At 40.9% G+C, this 17,978-nt stretch overlaps 1 protein-coding gene across 1 annotated transcript in view; it reads left to right on the forward strand.

Annotated features, from left to right (window-relative positions):
* Positions 1–17,978, forward strand: part of LOC106081453 (intermembrane lipid transfer protein Vps13) — a 52,283-nt gene that overhangs the window by 27,898 nt on the left and 6,407 nt on the right. The window contains exons 7-18 of the mRNA XM_059370485.1: positions 51–1,307; positions 1,366–3,515; positions 3,596–3,738; positions 3,807–5,138; positions 5,208–5,363; positions 9,727–10,209; positions 10,278–10,405; positions 10,480–10,771; positions 15,048–15,185; positions 15,251–15,391; positions 15,577–15,848; positions 15,924–16,144. Of these exons, the coding sequence (XP_059226468.1) occupies positions 51–1,307; positions 1,366–3,515; positions 3,596–3,738; positions 3,807–5,138; positions 5,208–5,363; positions 9,727–10,209; positions 10,278–10,405; positions 10,480–10,771; positions 15,048–15,185; positions 15,251–15,391; positions 15,577–15,848; positions 15,924–16,144 (6,713 nt within the window). The remainder of the gene's footprint in view (positions 1–50; positions 1,308–1,365; positions 3,516–3,595; positions 3,739–3,806; positions 5,139–5,207; positions 5,364–9,726; positions 10,210–10,277; positions 10,406–10,479; positions 10,772–15,047; positions 15,186–15,250; positions 15,392–15,576; positions 15,849–15,923; positions 16,145–17,978) is intronic.

The raw sequence follows: 17,978 nt of genomic DNA on the forward strand, positions 1-17,978 counted from the left end.
AAATTCTACCCTAGATTATCGATTCCAAATTCGTTTCCCTTTTGTTACAGCGTTTGTGTTGGCATGAACGAACTGATTTTGACTGGCTTCGAGAAGGACAATATGGCTCCCACCATTATCAAATCGAAAATCTCCCACGAAAGCAATCTTTTGGATATATTCTTTGAGACCAATCCTCTTGACAAAGAATGCGATCAACGTGTTAAGGTCACCGCCCGCCCTCTGCAAATTGTCTATGATGCGGAGACAATTTTAAAACTGATGAAGGTCTTTGTGCCCAAACAGTCAGTGAATCTCTCCGAGTTGGAAGGTGCAGCCACTCTTAAGATCTCTAACTTCAAAGAGCGTTCTGCCACAGGCATGCAGTACATGATTGAAAGCCATGCCATAGTCCAATTGGATATAAGATTGATGCCCAATATTTTGATCTTGCCTCAAGGAGGCAAATATGAACCAGGCAAGCAATCTTTGGTCGTGGTGGGCCTTGGCGAATTGCGAGTCTCCTCGGCTCCGCGCAAAGACAATTCGAAGGATATAACCACCTTGTATCACAGCGGCAAGGAACAAAATGAAATCTTGCAGGCGGTATTGGACAAGGCCTATGATCGTTACAAAGTCTCCATAGAGAATATTCAAGTAATGGTGGTGAAGCCTCAAGAGAATTGGGAGCTTGTTATGAATAAAATGTTGGAATCCGATATGCATTTGCTACGTCCCACCTCTGTGCTGGTAGAGTGCGATATCTGTGTGGTGGATGATGATCCGCGCTTGCCCAAAACCAAGGTGGGCATTCTATTGCCTTCGATCAAATTAAATCTGTCCGAAGATCGTGTGTTCGAGGCCTTGACAGTGGGCCTGAGTATACCTTTGCCGGAAAGCGAAAAACCTGTTGAACCACCAAAAACCAACCTTGTAAAGGCCCTGAGTAGCACCTCAATAATGCGCTCCATACCTCAATTCCTCAATCAAGATGTAAGACGCAAAGCTTTGGCCAACGCCTCCTCCTTAACAACTGAGGTGGTGCAGTACACTAGTCTGGAGCTTAGTTTTGCCCTTAAAGAGTTTAGTGTAACTTTGATAAGAACTTCAGCCATTGATATTCAATCGCCCTTGAGTGACGGCTCCTCCTTGGAGTTCAACACTCCCTCACCACAATCGCAGGACTCCGAGGCTGATGTAGAATTTTTGGATACCCAAAGCACAGCAAGTGTCCCTGTGCCAGATTCGCATAAGCTGTTGGCTTTCCAAGTTTTGCAATTGGAAGTAAATGTGGTTCAAAGGACCTTCGAGTTGGTGGCACAAGCAAAGTAAGTTGAATCGTTAAAAAAGGGTTTCTCCTTTAATTTGTTTAATTTTCATTGACAGACTTGGCGCCATTGGGTTAATGTCCTATGAGCAGAATCAAGCCAAACAGGACGAAGAGTTGGTGGTCATAGAAACGCCTGGCTTTACCCAGGATGGCAAGTCTTTGTTAAATGTCTCCTTTACCTCGGTGGACAAGAGCACCCCAGACTTTATAACCAAATACAAATCCATTGAACAATTGGCGAAGATAAATTTTGCCACCTTGAATGTGATATTGCATCAGGAGAATCTCTTGCACATCATGGAAATAGCCGATCAACTGCAACGCAAAGTCGATAAGATCATGAGTGCGGTGGCGAAACCAGCACCGAAAATTGATACGGAGCCCAAGGATCGCATGGGTTCTGCGGCCGCTGATGAGGGTATGATATTCCGTCTCACCCGTATTGCCGAGGAAAATGAATTTTCTAATTTGACGGGCACCACTCCGTCGCCCACGCAGACAGTGGCTCGCAAATCCCGCCGCAGTACAAAGCAAAACGTGGTGGAGAGCATAAAAATGAAAATAGAAGCCAATTTGGAGCAAGTGGGTCTAGAGTTATCCTGCAAGAAACGTTCTTTGGCAAGTTTGAAGGTTAACCATTTGTATGCTGGTGTGGTGCTGAAAACTTCATATACCGAAATTCAATTGGGCCTCAAGGACATACTGATACGCGATTTGAATCCCGCAAACATACACTCCAACATTTTGTCCATTGTGGGCAAAGACGCTTTGAGATGTGATGTGGTGACCTACAATCTGGATGAGACCAGCAATTACAATTCGGATGACATGAAAATCAGTGTGGAAATTGGCTGCATGAAGATAGTGTTTGTGAATTGGTTTGTGACTTCTGTGCTTAGCTTCATGAATAACTTCCAGGCCGCCCAGCAGGCAATTGCCAATGCTAGTGCAGCTGCCGCGGATGCTGCCAAACAAAATGCGGTGGCTGCTTATGAGAAGGCTACACGCATGAAACTCAATGTTAAGGTCAAGGCTCCGGTCATCATTGTTCCCATAGACTCGAAAAGTTTGGAGGCTATTGTCCTCGATTTGGGTCAATTGATTTTGAGCAATGTCATCACTGACATACAAACTCCCGACAACGAAAAGGGCCCCGCCGTCATGGATGAAATCAAGTTGGTCCTTAAGGATATGCGTCTGGTGCGTGTGAACATATTGGAAGAGACCCAGCAGTATCAAAGCCATTCCTCCGATTTGAATGCCCCCTTAGATGTAGTGGATTCGAATTTCGGTTTCAAGTCCAAACTGAATATCTTGGATCCAACCAGCTTTACGTTGGTTGTGAAACGCAACTTGTCATTTTCTTGGTACAAAAATCAACCGGAAATTGATATTTCAGGCCGCCTAAGATGCATAGAACTGAATTTGTTCAAGGATGACTATGGCCTTATCATGTCCATATTGAATCGCAACATGAGCGAAGGAGCCAATGAGTTCCCCAGTGTAGCGGCACCGGCCGCCGCAACAACCGCCGCTGCCGTACCACCAAAAAGCCCCACCAACTCCCAGTCTTTACCCAAATCCCCACTCGAAAGTCCTGCCAAAAAGGCTGTGGACCAGCTAAAGGATAAAATGCTTAAAAAGAAAGTGGAGCAGGAGCGAATCAGTGAACAATTCAAATTCAATTTCCAATTGGATGGTGTGGTTATCAACCTAATGGCAGATGTCAACGAGGGCCTGGCTCGCTTTGGCCTCTATGTCATATCACTGAAAGGCACAAAACTTATGGATGAGACCTTAACAACGAGCATTGTGCTGTGCAATATGCAATTGGAGGATACTCGCCCCAGTAATACCAGTGAAATTAAAAAATATCTCTGTCGCAAAGATTGGTTCGATGTTGAGTTGGAGCAACACTTGGGATCGCCCTCTAGTTTGGCCCAAAATGAAAAATCCCAAACAGATTTACAATATATGTTGGATGTGACGGCGGTCATCAAACAAAACGACACAATGGCCAAAGTTCGCATTTCCAGTTTCGATTTGATACTGTGTGTGGATTTCTTGCTTAAACTGACGGAGTTTATTAAGGTGCCCGAGAGTGAGGATAAAGTAGAGGCTGTCGAGGAGCCAGAGCCTTTGGCGGTGCCAGTAGCTACACAGCAGCAACAATCGGGGCAAATACGTTCGGTGGCAAGCGCAGCAGGTAAGTTGGAAAGGAAATAACAACCCACCCACTTGGTTTCTAGGGAAATATTTTCTGAACATTTTCCCCCATTCTTGCAGTCGCTGTTCGCCAGAACACCCAAGTTGAGGTTGAGGAGGCGAAAAATGTGAATAAAATGAGTTTGACCTTGATAATTGATGAACCCGATATTATCCTAGTGGAGACATTGAATGACATGAACACCAGTGCCATTATCTTTAATGTAAGAACTTACTCCGTCCTCCATTTTGATATGTGTAGTATATTCCTTTTCTCTGCTACCCCATACAGATGACCACCAATATACACTATCGCGTAGTGGGAAAGACGGAAAATATCGATGGCAAAATCGATAACCTCAAGATGTACATGTGCTCCTTTGCCCCCGAGAAGCGTCAAACCACTCAGCATTATATTTTGCATCCTTGCTTCATTAACCTGCATAGCTCCACACCGGCCGGGGAAGAGGGCATGAACATCAGCCTGAAGGCCAGTGCTTTCTTTATCAATATAAGCCCAGCAGCTTTAGAACTATTCAACAAGGCTATGAAATCCATAACCTCAAATGAGGCAGATGAAAGCAAAAAGTTGGATGAAATCAACTACAGTGACATTTGGTCCCCCAAGAAGTTTAGAGACTCTGATTTTTGGTTCCTTAAAGCAGAACCGGCTGAAGATATAGTCCATGCCATGGATTTACAACTTGTACCGCCAGTGGAGGCCCCTGCTGTCACCACCAAACGGGAATGCTGCATCATTGAGATTGAGAGCTTTACCATAATATTGGAGTCTGGTACCGGTTGTTTTACCACACCTCTGCTATCGCTAGACACCTCCTTGGAAGCGGTGGCCAATAACTGGAGTTCTCAGTTAAGTGCCAGTGGCCGTATTAGTCTTACCATGAACTATTACAACCAATCGTTGGCCGATTGGGAACCGGTGATTGAGAAAAACGAACGCATTGCCAAAGATGGAGAGCGCAGCAGCTCACCTTGGGAGCTGAACTTTAAGTTGGACATTGAGAAAACAGTTTCGCCAATTGAGGAAAACAAAGAGGAGTCCAAAACCTCCATTAAAATACAATCTGATGAAAATTTGGAAATGACTGTGAGTAAAACATTTTTGGATACTGTAACGCTGTTGGGAGAGGCCTTCAGTCAGGCCATGGATCCTAGTGGTGTGTCAAAGCCCGAAGTTGAAGCGGGACATGTGGTGCATAATGACACAGGCTTCGATTTGAATTTGTCCTTCACCAAGGGAGCCTTCACACTGCATGAGTGTCACATGCCCAATAGTGCATTTGCCGCCAACAGTACGTTGGTATTCAAAAGCCAGCAGGGCAGGGATGTTTCGCCCGACTCCATACAATGTTGCACTATATCGCCGGGCTGTAAAGTCTATTTGCAATCAAAGTCAGTAGCCGACGGTCCCGATGCCTATGAGCACAATATATATGTTACCATAGGAGACATAGATAAACAATTGGTATTGCCGATATCGAAATCGGACAAGAGATATTTTTCCCTGTGCAGCAGGGATAAAAACCAACACAATTGGGGCATAGTTTCGGAGGTGAAGAGTGAATTTGGTGTGACTGTTATCAACATACACGGTGTTCTAAATGTAAGTGAAGGTGTTAAGAAAAAAGAAAACGATTTGCTTACTTTTCTTTTTTGAATTTTTGTCTTTTAGATCCACAATCATTTTACCACTCCCGTAAAGGTCTATCGCATGAAGGATAAATCCAAGGAAATGATAAAAGTTGGCGTTGTGGAGCCCAATACTACCTATCATGTGCCCTTACATGCCATTTATTCTGAAAATAAATATTTGCACTTTGGCGTTGAGGTGAGTTTGGTAAAAGTTTTCTTAAACCTCAAAGAGTGAGAAGATGAAGTAGCAACTTTGGCATTTTTTATGGCAATTAAGATTTAATAAATTCGACGTATAAGGAATAGTGGGGATACTTCGCCCTGAATGTGGACATCGATTTCGTGCCACTGCAGCCTATGTCCGCCAATGACGCTGAACGCCAGCGTTCGAATCCTGGCGAGAACATCGGACAAATTTAAAGCCCTGATTATCTCCTCTTAATGCAGGCGATATTTGCGAGATACCATGCCTTGGATGGTCACGTAAAAAATATCCCCAAAGAGGTGTCGCACTGCGGCATGCCCCAAATGCCTTTCTTTTGATTCCTATGTTACTGTATTGGTAAATATATCCGGTTTAGGGGGTATTTCGGGGGTGGTCACTCGGCCATTAAAGTAAATATAAGATGCTCTACTTTCAAAAACATTTAATATGAGCCCCTTAATGGCATGATCGGTAAATAAGTTGATAGAGGGTAGGGTGGGGTGGAGCCCAGGGTCTTTGTCCCAAAAATTAATATCAATTTCCCGAAAGTCATTCAATTTCCAACCCAAATAGTTTTTATATAATAGGTAGGTATTTTGGGATGGGTCGGATCCCCAAACACATGATTCTATATTGTCGTGATTGGTCTATACATTCATATGGCGGCTTTTGGGCAGCAACCTTCCGCAACAATAGAAACCATGTTTTGTTTTTGGTGACTAAAATGAAAATAAGGTAAGGAGAAGTTTTTTTAGGGGAGACATTTTGACTTAAATATGGATATCAAATTCGTGCTCCACTCCCAAATCCCCTTAATTTGAGCCCCATATTGCCATGGTCGGTAAATATGACCCCCAAACAAACGTATTTTTAAGAGGAAAAGCGCCAAATAGACTTGAACGAACACTTTAATGTCATATTCGTAATCTACTCCCAAATATCTTTCATTTGAATCCCATATAGCCAGGTCGGCTGATATGCCCATTTAGGGGATTTGGGGTTTTGGTCGACCTCCCATTACTTAGATCTAATTTTTTATGCCATAATTGTAATCTACTGCGGAATACTTTTCATTTGTGTCCCATATTGATAGGAACGTCCAATATATCTGTTTAGAGGAGTTTTTGGGATTGGGGCGCCCCTTTGGATACTTGGACCCAAAATTTAATACGATATTCGTTTTTTAGTCTGCATTAGCTTTCTTTTGAAACCTCTATTGTGCGTATCAGTCCACTTTTGCTTTTGGGTGGCATTTATGAGGTAAGAGGGAAGGTCCGTCACCATCCGATATCTAAAAATTAAATAACCAATGTTTCTTTCCACAAAAATCGACATAATCTATGAAAATTTTAAGCAAATCGGTTTAGCCGTTTTTGATTCTACAAAACAAACCAACAAACCGAGTCTCATATAGTCATGATGGATCATATCTCCATTTGGGGCGTTTTTGGGGGGTGGGGTGACCCCCAACATTCCGATCTGATTTTGTAAGCCATATTCGTAATCTACTCCCGAATACCTTTCAATTGATCCCCATATTGATATGGGAGTTTAATTTGTCTGCTTTTAGAAGTTTTGGGGTTAGGGCAACTTCCTGGGTACCCAGGACCCAATTTTTAATACCACATTTGTGTTCTACTCTTCAATACCTTTCATTTGATATCCATATTGTCCGTATCGGTGTACTTTTGATTTTGGCTGGTGTTTTTTGGGGTAACGGGGGAGGGTTCGCCCCCTTCCGATGTCAAGAAATTATAAAGCCTATTCCTCCTTACTGACTATAGTCGTAATCTACTTCCGAATACCTTTTATTTGAGTCCCATATTGCCATGCTCGCCCAATAAACCTATTTTGGGGTTGGGGCAGCCCCCGGCTGCTTGGACCCTATTTTTTATATGATATTCGTACTCTACTCCTGAATAACTTTCATTTGGGTCCCATATTGTCCTGATCGGTAAACTTTTATTTTTGGATCGTACTTTTGGGGTAAGGGGAGGGTCCGCCCCCCTTCCGAAATCAAAAAATTATATAGCCTATGTTTCCTTCCAGACCAACCTACACAATCTGTGAAAATTTCAAGGTAATCGGTTGAGTCGTTTTTGAGTCTATACGGAAAAAACAGTCAAACAAAAAAAAACAAATTAATTTTTATAAATAAGACTAGCTAGACAGGGCCCGCTCCGCCGCGCCTTCTTTAACTCTCTTATTTTATCTGAGCTCTATACGATCACGTCAGAAACTAAGTCCTGTTTGGTGGTGCTGGTACGGACTTTCAGATATTTCGCGCCAATGAGGATATCATATTGGTGCTCTTCTCCCAATACAAATGTCTGTGTTTCAGTTATTATAAACAAAATAAATTTCGCTTAAATCGCCCCACCCATTTCCGAGATCTAGCGTTTTTGACAATAGGATGAGGGGAGGATCCACCGATTAAAGTTTGGATGTTAGATCTCCATCATTCACTTGGATTTGGTGGTGGATTGGAGTAGCCTAACTCTTTGCCCAAAAGTGGATATCAGATTCATGCTCTACTCCCATAAGTCGTCCCTGAAAAACTTGACCATAAGACAATTATCACATTTAAGCCCCTTTCTGCCATAATCCACAAATATGTCCAGTTTGAGGGGTATGTAGGGTGGGACGACCACATACGCACTTAGCTCCAAAAAAATATCAGCATTGTCCTATAATGTTAAATTCCTTTTATTTGAGCTGCAATTGCAATTGGTTTAGGGGAGTTTGTGGAGTGACACTACCCCCAAACACTTGGCCTCAAAACTGGATATCAAATTAATTTTCTACTATAAAATACACATTATCTATCGCCATAGTTGACAATCATGGCCGGTTTGAAAGGAGTTTAGAGGTGGACTCTGAAATATATCAGCATCGTGCTAGAGCACGATTTCGTTTGAGCCCCATAATGTCAAGCATTTTGAAGGACGCTATCAACATATTCAGGGTCTCTATGGGTCTCGTCCAGATTCACACTAATTAATTTTTTTGTATTGGTTACGACAATTTATTTGAGTCTTTTATTGTCGCGATCTACTGTCCTGCGGAACGGAAGGACGTGGCCAAGATACTTAAATCCTTATACCAACTTTAGATTCAAAATATACTGTCATAAACTTTTAATTTACATATAATGCGGATCGCATTACACGTCCTATTGAAGGGTATTTAGTGGGTGGACCGTTCCCTGACTCTGTCCTAATTGTGCATAACAGATTGGTAGTCAACTCCCAAAGATCTTTCATTCGATACCCATTTTGTGAAGTTGGACATTTATGCCCGTTCTGAGGTCTTTTGGAGTTGGAGTTGGCGTAGACACCTTGGGCCAAATTCTTATAACAGATGTGTACTCAACTTCCAAATGTTTTTCGTTTGATGCCATATTGTCCCAACCGGTAAATATGCCCTGTTGAGGGGTTTTGGGGGATGGGGGCGCCTCAAAAACCAAGGAATAAATTTTTATATTAGTTTTTTACTATACTTTGAAATACCTTCTATTTGATATCCATATTGCCCAAAGTGATAAAAGTGTCCTTTTGGGGGTGGGGAACACCCCCCCCCCCCATCCGCCCACACACTAAAAGTGATATTTTTACGGCAACTCCGTACTTTACTCTTAAATACCTCTCATTTGCTACCCATATTGCCCAAAGTGGTAAAAGTGTCCTGTTGTGTGGTGTTTTTTGGGGGTAGGGTACCCCCCCCACATTTAGGGTACCATTTTTATGCCAAGTTCGTACTCTACTCGTAAATACCTTTCATTTGATACCCATTTTGTCCCAATCGGTAAATCAACCTGTTGGGGGGTTTAGGGAGGTGGGATGGGGTGGGCGCCTCAGACACCAAAAAATAAAATTTTATGTCGGATTTGTATTCTACTTTTAAATACCTTTCATTTGATACCCATATTGGCCAAAGCAGTAAAATAGTCCTGTTGGGGGTTTTTTTTGGGGGTGGGGGACCCCCCAAATTCTTAGGGTGAAATTAGTATACCATGTTCGTAATCTACTCTTAAATACGCTTCGTTTGATACCCATATTGACCCAATGGGTAAACATGTCCGTTCGGGTGGGTTTTGGGATAGGGCGTTCCCCCAGGTTATATGACCCTAAAATTATGTACCAATTTCTTGTTTTTAGGGTACCATAAGGTGGCATACAAAATTTCGCTTAAATCGGTACACCCATCTCCGAGATCGGGCATTTTTGAAAATTTAGGTAAGGGGGAGGGTCCGCCCCCTTTTGAAATTATATCAATGTTTTACAGCATAACATTTTTCACATACCAACAACCCGTTTAAATTTCTATTTATTTTTTCTACATTCTTCTTCCATAGGACTATAATATCTCAGTTCAAGGCATCAAATGGGATGAAGCGCAAACAGACATGAATTATATGCGTCATTTGCAATGTGACCCCATAGAGACCTTTGAGCCTTTCTTCATCAATGTAAGCCGTGAGAAGACCGAAATCTATAACGAGCATACCAATAAATATATGATCATGAGTGCTTTCTACACTTTGCACTTGAGACCTCCAGTTTATCTGCGTAACTCTCTGCCTATTAATGTCACCGTCTCAGTGGCAGGATGTTCAGTGCGTCAACCTTCAGCTGCCGCTGCAGCCCAAACTGATGAATCGATATCCTCAGGTTCCGAGGCGGACAAAACCAAATCCCAGTCGCAAGTGGATACCTATGTGAAGGAAGACCTATTGGACTATGGCGAAAAAGATATCGAAGCAGGAAGTGTTTTGCACTTGCCCACTGTTAAATTGGCAGGACGCGGTAAAGTAGCCAAAAGTTATTTGGTTGTTAGGGTAAGCCTTAAAGATAATTTTAAATGGAGAAGTTCTCTATAGTTTGGCTTGGGTTCTTAAATTCATAGATGATTCAATATTTGGAACGTGATTGGTCTTGTACCACGGAAATTTCTGAGAATGAAATGGGAGTATTCAATTGGCGTTTCAGTTCTTATGATTCCGATGTTAAAATGAGCATGGATTTATGTGTTAAGTAAGATTTTTATACGTTTTTCTTATGGCATTTTAACTTGAAATTTTCTTTTTTTTTTTAAACTTTGTTTTTAGATTCGAAGATCGTAATAACAGTTTGCTTATAACCCTATTCTCACCCTTCTGGCTCATCAATAAGACCGGACAAATGCTTAGCTATAAAACTGACAATGAAAATGTTGAAGTTCTCTACCATCCACCCGAGTATTCCGGACCAATTTTGTTCTCAATGCGTGACAAGTATTTGTTCGATAAGAAAACTTGCACCATACGTGTTGATAATGGAGAATGGAGTAATAAGATTCCTCTCGATGTGGCTGGATCTACAGGTTCCATTGGCTGCAAGACCAATGATCAAACTTACCAGGTAAGTCGATGGGAGATTTGCTTGCCAAGAGTTGATACTACAAGAAAAATTTATTTTTTTTGTTGAAATTATTTTAAATAAACTCTTCTTGAGGTTCAGGACTGAAAAAATGTTTGTAAAATTTCAGAGAGCTAACAAAAAGAAAATCACCAACATTCCTTCAAGTATTCAAATAAAAATTTAATTGGCGCAAACAAATTTTTAATTAAATCTGAAATCGTTTTCAATTAAAATTCGACAGAAAATTCTTCCCTTTCAGAAAAATGTTTTTTTTTTTTTATTTAGATCAATTAGAAAAATTAATTCGACCAATCAAACAATTAATTAAAAATTTCAATCATTGGTTTAATTAAATGAATACAAGTTTTTGATTGAAATTTTTTAATTAAAAAATGAACAATTATTTTTTTCAAAAAAAGTTGAAAAAATTATTGAATCAATGAATTTATTTTGAAATAGATTTTCATAATTATCTGTGTAGTTGTTGTGGTTGTTTTTTGTTGTTGGTGTTGTATACTGAAGCATCAGCCCTTGCCTTGGATTGTTGTTGTAGTAGCAGTGTGTTGTGTTTTGGATTTCGTCAGCTTGGTTCTGCTGAATATCCAGATCTAGGAATCCAGCAACTAAGGTGGAATGCATCCATAGATGCCTGGGTCTGAGTCGAGTAGACAAATAAACAGGTGACGTGTATCGTGCGGTCCCTGGTTACAATCGTTACATACATCTTGCACATCGGCATCAATCCTTGGTCTGCCGAAGTTGAGGCGGCTGCATCTGCCGGAACGTAATTGAGCCAGTACTACTCTGGTTTGCCGCGGGAGGTAAATCTCTTCAGTTGCAATGGTAGGCGGTCATTCTCCAAGGACTACATTCACCCGGTAGCCATTTACCGCATCTGCTATCGTGTCTGCATGAATGTTGTATAGATCTGCTTGATATGCCGCTTGATCTAGTGGTTCTTTCTTGTAGCGCTGAACCCTTACGCTATAGATCATGTAGATCTACCTTAAGGCTTCTGGGCGGTGATATCTGTCCACGAGATGATTATTTGGATGGTTTCTGCGATAACAGCCCAAAAGGTATTGCTTGGACAGCATGTAGTTATGTCTTCGCACTTGTAGGATCTTTATCTCCTGATGGAGGTAGTCCACATGAGAACTGAGGAGACAGCCCGTCGCAGTTCGGAGGGCGGCATTCTGACAGATCTGAATATTATTCCACTGCGTGTCAAAGCGAACTACCGGTCACATCCACAGGTCGCGGATAGTGGAATGCTCCCTCCTTACGGAATACCTGCAACGGTAGTCGCCGAAAACCAGCCTTATCGAGCGGAGAGTCTCAGTGAGAGGCCGGGCCGCACCGGCTCTTGCACAAATACTGATTGCCTATGATGCTCGATATGACAAGGCGGGTTTTTGGCGCCTTTAAATAACCAATGGCCACCCTGTTCCTGCGTCGATTGGTCCTTTGGGCCGAAACGAGCTTGCTCACCTACAGGAGTTTGACGAGGATCGCCACTCCACTTGAAATTTTGGTTACACCAAGGAAGGCCAATCCCCCACCTCCATTCCTTAAGGAATCCTTACGCAGCACCTTATATCCGTGACAAGTGTGCAGGCTGCAGGTGTTAGTCAGATTTGTCTCCTAGACAGCTTCAATCGTTATGTTCTTCCGACTTGTAAAGTGAACAATTTCGTCGATCTTTCCTCGAAGACAATTGCAATTCAATTGCTCGAAAGATGCACTCCTGGGCATTGGTCCGGCAATATTGGGGCTGGGGTGTTGTTGTAGCGAATATTGCCGAACGGAAAAAGTCGGAGTTTGTAGATGCTGTAGATGTTTGCCCAACACCTTGCAACTTATTATTTGCGGCTATACTCCCATAGTGACGTAAGGTCAGATTAAGATCGAAACTCCGCCCACTCCATGTGCCGGTTACACCACCTACGACACCTAGAGATGATGGAGGCGGTTCTGGTAAACCGAACAGAACCAGGGTCCGGTGTTTTCTTCAATCACTGCACGGGGTCAATCCGTTACACAGGATCGGCAGCCATGGTATTCTGTGTAGTGGTATTGTAAAGTACAATGTGGTTCTTGGGATTAAGGAAGGATTTTTACATGTGTGTTATGATTGTTGTTATGGCCGCATATTTGCAGAGCGAATAAACTCCTTGATAAGGAACGATTTTAGGTCAATTATGTCAATGTTGACGCAGTTTTGATGTGCGGGGAGTATTCCCACTTTTTATATTTTTTGTGTAATTTTAAATTGTACAGTATTTTGAAATGTTTAACAAATATTTAATTCTTTTACTTTTTATAATATTGCATTTGAATTTTAGAATTAAGTCAAGTTATGTAATTAAACATATTTTTTAACCTTAATTTTTGATTACTTTGATTTTTGCTTCAACATTTTTATACCCACCACCGAAGGATGGGGGTATATTAATTTTGTCATTCCGTTTGCAACACATGGAAATATCCATTTCCGACCCTATAAAGTATATATATTCTTGATCCGTCCGTCTGTCTGTTGAAATCACGCTACAAATGCAAATGCAAATTTTTGCCCATGAACATTCCACTAAGGAACAGGGGCAAATTTCTCACATATCTACGAGTGCAGTCCGATTCAAGTTTAGGCTCAATGAAAAGGGGCCTCCTTTTTATAGCCGAGCCCGAACGGCTTGCCGCAGTGCAACACCTCTTTGGAGAGAAGTTTTACCTCACAAATGTTGCCAGCATTAGGAGGGGAAAACCACAGCTGAAAATTTTTTCTGATGGTCTCGCCAGGATTCGAACCCAGGCGTTCAGCGTCATAGGCGGACATGCTAACCTCTGCGCTACGGTGGCATCCATCACGCTACAGTCTTTTAAAATAGAGATATTGAGCTGAAACTTTACACAGATTCTTTTTTTTGTGCATTAGCAGGTTAAGTTCGAAGATGGGCTATATCGGACTATATTTTGATATAGCCCACATATAGACCGATCCAGCTATTAAGGGTCTTAGGCCCTCAAAAGTCAAATTTATTTTCCGATTTTGCTGAAATTTGTTACAGTGAGTTGTGTTAGGTCCTTTGACATCCTTCCTGAATTTGGCTCAGATCGGTCCAGATTTCGATATAGCTGCCATATAGACCGATCCGCCGATTTAGGGGCTTATGCCCATAAAAGCCAAATTTGTTTTCTGATTTTGCTGAAATTTGGGACAGTGAGTTGTGTTAGACCCATCACCATCTTTTTTCAATTTGGCCCAGATCGGTCCAGCATTGGATATAGCTGCCATATAGACCGATCTCTCGATTCAAAGTTTTGGGCCCATAAAAGGCGCATTTATTTTCCGATGTCGCTGAAATTCAGGACGGTGAGTTAAGTTAGCCCCTTCGACATCCCTCTTCAATTTGGCTTAGATCGGTTCAGATTTGGATATAGCTGCCATATAGACCGATCTCTCGATTTAAAGTTTTGGGCGCATTTATTATCCGATTTCACCAAAATTTGGGACAGGGAGTTGTGTTAGTCCCTTCGACATCTCTCTTCAATTTGGCCCAGATCGGTTCAGATTTGGATATAGCTGCCATATTGACCGATCTCTTAATTAAATGTCCTGACCCCATAAAAGCACATTTCTAATTTTGCTGAAATTTGACACAGTGACTTATGTTAGGCTTTTCGACATACGTGTCGTATATGATTCAGATCGGTCTATATTTGGATATGGCTACCAAAAAACCAATATTTTGTTCTACAAAATTGAACAATGACTTTTACTTATTAGACCACTCAATATCCGTGTCGTTAGACCACTCAATATCCAAATCGGATCATATTTCGATATAGCTGCTATGGGGGCATAAATTATGCATTTTTCAACGGATTATGAGGAAAGGTGGTTTACATATATACCCGAGGTGGTGGGTATCCAAAGTTCGGCCCGGCCGAATTTAACGCCTTTTTACTTGTTATATATAAAGAATTTTGATTTTAATGTTTTTGGCTATATTTTTATTTAACTAAACATTGTTAGTGTCTAGTCCAAGCCCCCACAAGTTTAAATCTTTTATCGTCTTCATGTAATTCATATCCAAAAATTAATTTGAATGACTACAATTTGTTAATTAAAATTTTTATTTTTATTATTTTTATGATTTTTTTATTGTTTGTTGAGTAAACTAACTTATGGACTAAAAACCCCTAAAATATTTACCTTTTTATATTCCTTGGTACAAAGTTGGATAATAATTAAATGTTTGCCATTTTCTTATAGATTGGTGTTCATAACCACTTGACTCAAAACTCGCTGACCAAACAAATAACATTTATTCCTTTCTATACCATCATGAATAAATGCAGTTATGTTATTGAAGTTCAGGAAAATTCTAGACCAGCCGATCCCTGGAATAAGGTTTGATTTGAAGATTTCTGCTAACAAGCAAATGTAAAATTCGCAAATTTTCATCTAAATTACAGCTTGAACCCAACAGTTGCTTCCCCTTGTGGCCCAGAAATGATTCCGATCATATGATGGTGGTTAGGGTTGATGGCCAGCGTACGGTTCCCTTCAAATATTCAGAACCATCTTGTAATTTGTTGCAACTTGATACGCATAAGGTAAAAAAATTTCTTTTTTACGAGTATATTTCAAGGAAATATTATATGAATTTAACCTTTTCAAAACAAAATATTTTCACAAGCGAATGCCAACTATAATAAAATTTGTGGTTGGTTTTTTTTATATTTTTTAAAATTTTCTATGGGTTTATTAATACATTTCTCTGTTTTTGTTTTTCTAAAAGCATGGTGGCATTAATGTCGATGTCCAAACTACTGAGGGTGGTATTTACATAAATTTCACCGAATACAATCCTGGCGATGCTCCTGGTTTGCTGATCAATCACACCCGCTATCCGGTTTATTACTACGAAAAAGGCGTGGGCAATAAAATGGTGTTACAGCCACAACAAAAAATTCTCTATACATGGTGTAATCCTGCCGGTGATAAAGTTTTGGTATGTGGAGAGAATGAAGTGGAAAACGATCTGAGACGTGATGGTTTCGGCAATATAACGTAAGCTAAGCGTTAAGTATTCACATTTTTTTCTCAACAATGATGAAACTTTTTTTTCTTAATTTTTCCCTATAGGGTGGAAAATGGCATCAAACCTTATTGGATATCTTTCTTGAATGGCTTGCAACGTGTGCTATTGTTTACCGAATATGAAGAGATTGCTTCCAAGTCTGAGACCACAAATGATTTGCAAAGAATTACCCAGTCTATTGAAGTGAAGATTCATGGCATTGGTTTGTCTCTAATAAACAATGAAACCAATATCGATATTCTATATTTGGGTATCACAAGCTCAGGTATGAAGTGATTTGAATAATTTAATTTAAAATAAGGAAAAAGGTGTTAAGTTCGGCCGGGCCGAACTTTGGATACCCACCACATATCTATGTAAACTACCTTACCTTACCTTAACTACCTAAACTACCTACCTTTCGTCAAAATCCGGTGAAAAATGCATACCTTATGCCCCATAGCAGCTATATCGAAATATGTTCCGATTTGGACCAAATACTAATAAGTCATTGTTCAATTGTGTATAACAAGATATTAGTCTTTTTAGTAGCTATATCTAAAAATAAACCGATCTGAACCATATACGACACGGTTGTCGAAAAGCCTAACATAAGTCACTGTTTCAAATTTCAGTGAAATCGGATTATAAATGCGCCTTTTATGGGGGCCAAGACTTTAATTCGAGATATCGGTCTATATGGCAGCTATATCCAAATCTGGACAGATTTGGGTCAAGTTGCAGAAAAATATGGAAACGCCCAACTCACTGACCTAAGTTTCGGCGAAATCGGACAATACATGCGCCTTTTATGGCCCCAAAACCTTAAATCGAGAGATCGGTCCATAAGGCAGCTATAACCAAATCTGGACCAATCTGGGCCAAATCTGAACCTATATGGCAGCTATATCCAAGTCTGAACCGATTTGTGCCATAATGCGGAAGTATGTTGAGGGGCTTAACCTAACTCACTGTCCCAAATTTCGGCGACATCGGACAATAAATGCGCCTTTTATGGGCCCAAAACCTTAAATCGAGAGATCGGTCTATATGGCAGCTATATCCGAACATGGATCGATCTGGGGCAAATTGAAGAAGGATGTCAAAGGGCCTAACACAACTCACTGTCCCAAATTTTAGCAAAATCAGATAATAAATATGGCTTTTGTGGGCCTAAGATCCTAAATCGGCGGATCGGTCTATATGACAGCTATATCCAAATATAGATCGATCTGGGCCAAATTGAAGAAGGATGTCAAAGGGCCTAACACAACTCACTGTCCAAAATTTTAGCAAAATCAGAGAATAAATATGGCTTTTATGGGCCTAAGACCCTAAATCGGCGGAGCGGTCTATATGGCAGCTATATCCGAATTTGGACCGATCTGGGCATAATTGAAGGAGGATGTCGAAGGGCCTACCACAACTAACTGTCCCAGGTTTCAGCAAAATCGGATAATAAATGTGGCTTTTATAGGCCTAAGACCCTAAATCGGCGGATCGGTCTATATGTGGGCTATATCAAGATATAGTCCGATATAGCCCATCTTCGAACTTAACCTGCTTATGGACAAAAAAAGAATCTGTGCAAAGTTACAGCTCAATATCTCTGTTTTTAAAGACTGTATCGTGATTTCAACTGACAGACGGACGGACATGGCTAGATCGTCTTAGATTTTTACGCTGATCAAGAATATTTATACTTTATAGGGTCGGAAATGGATATTTCGATGTGTTGCAAACGGAATGACAAAATTAATAAACCCCCATCCTTTGGTGGTGGGTATAAAATCTCTCAGTATTATCAGGACACTATATACCTGAAACCAAATGTGGGGAAGTTTCTCCTTTTATTTAGGTCGGGCGGTGCCTACTGTATAATACCTAACACCTACCCTATAAATATAATGTGGGAGCCTCGGCTTCCTACCTCGGCGGATGTTTTTAGATGGGTTATTAAACAATCCGTATCAAATTTCGAGGAAATATGTTCAGACTACGATAACTACGGTTGAAAAATGACAACATTAATGCAAATTACCCAAAATCTGACGAACATATATATGGGAGCTATATCTAAATCTGAACCGATTATGAGCAAACTTCTTAGATATTGTGGT

Source organism: Stomoxys calcitrans, chromosome 5, assembly GCF_963082655.1.
Source record: "Stomoxys calcitrans chromosome 5, idStoCalc2.1, whole genome shotgun sequence".
Classification (NCBI taxonomy): Eukaryota; Metazoa; Arthropoda; class Insecta; order Diptera; family Muscidae; genus Stomoxys; species Stomoxys calcitrans.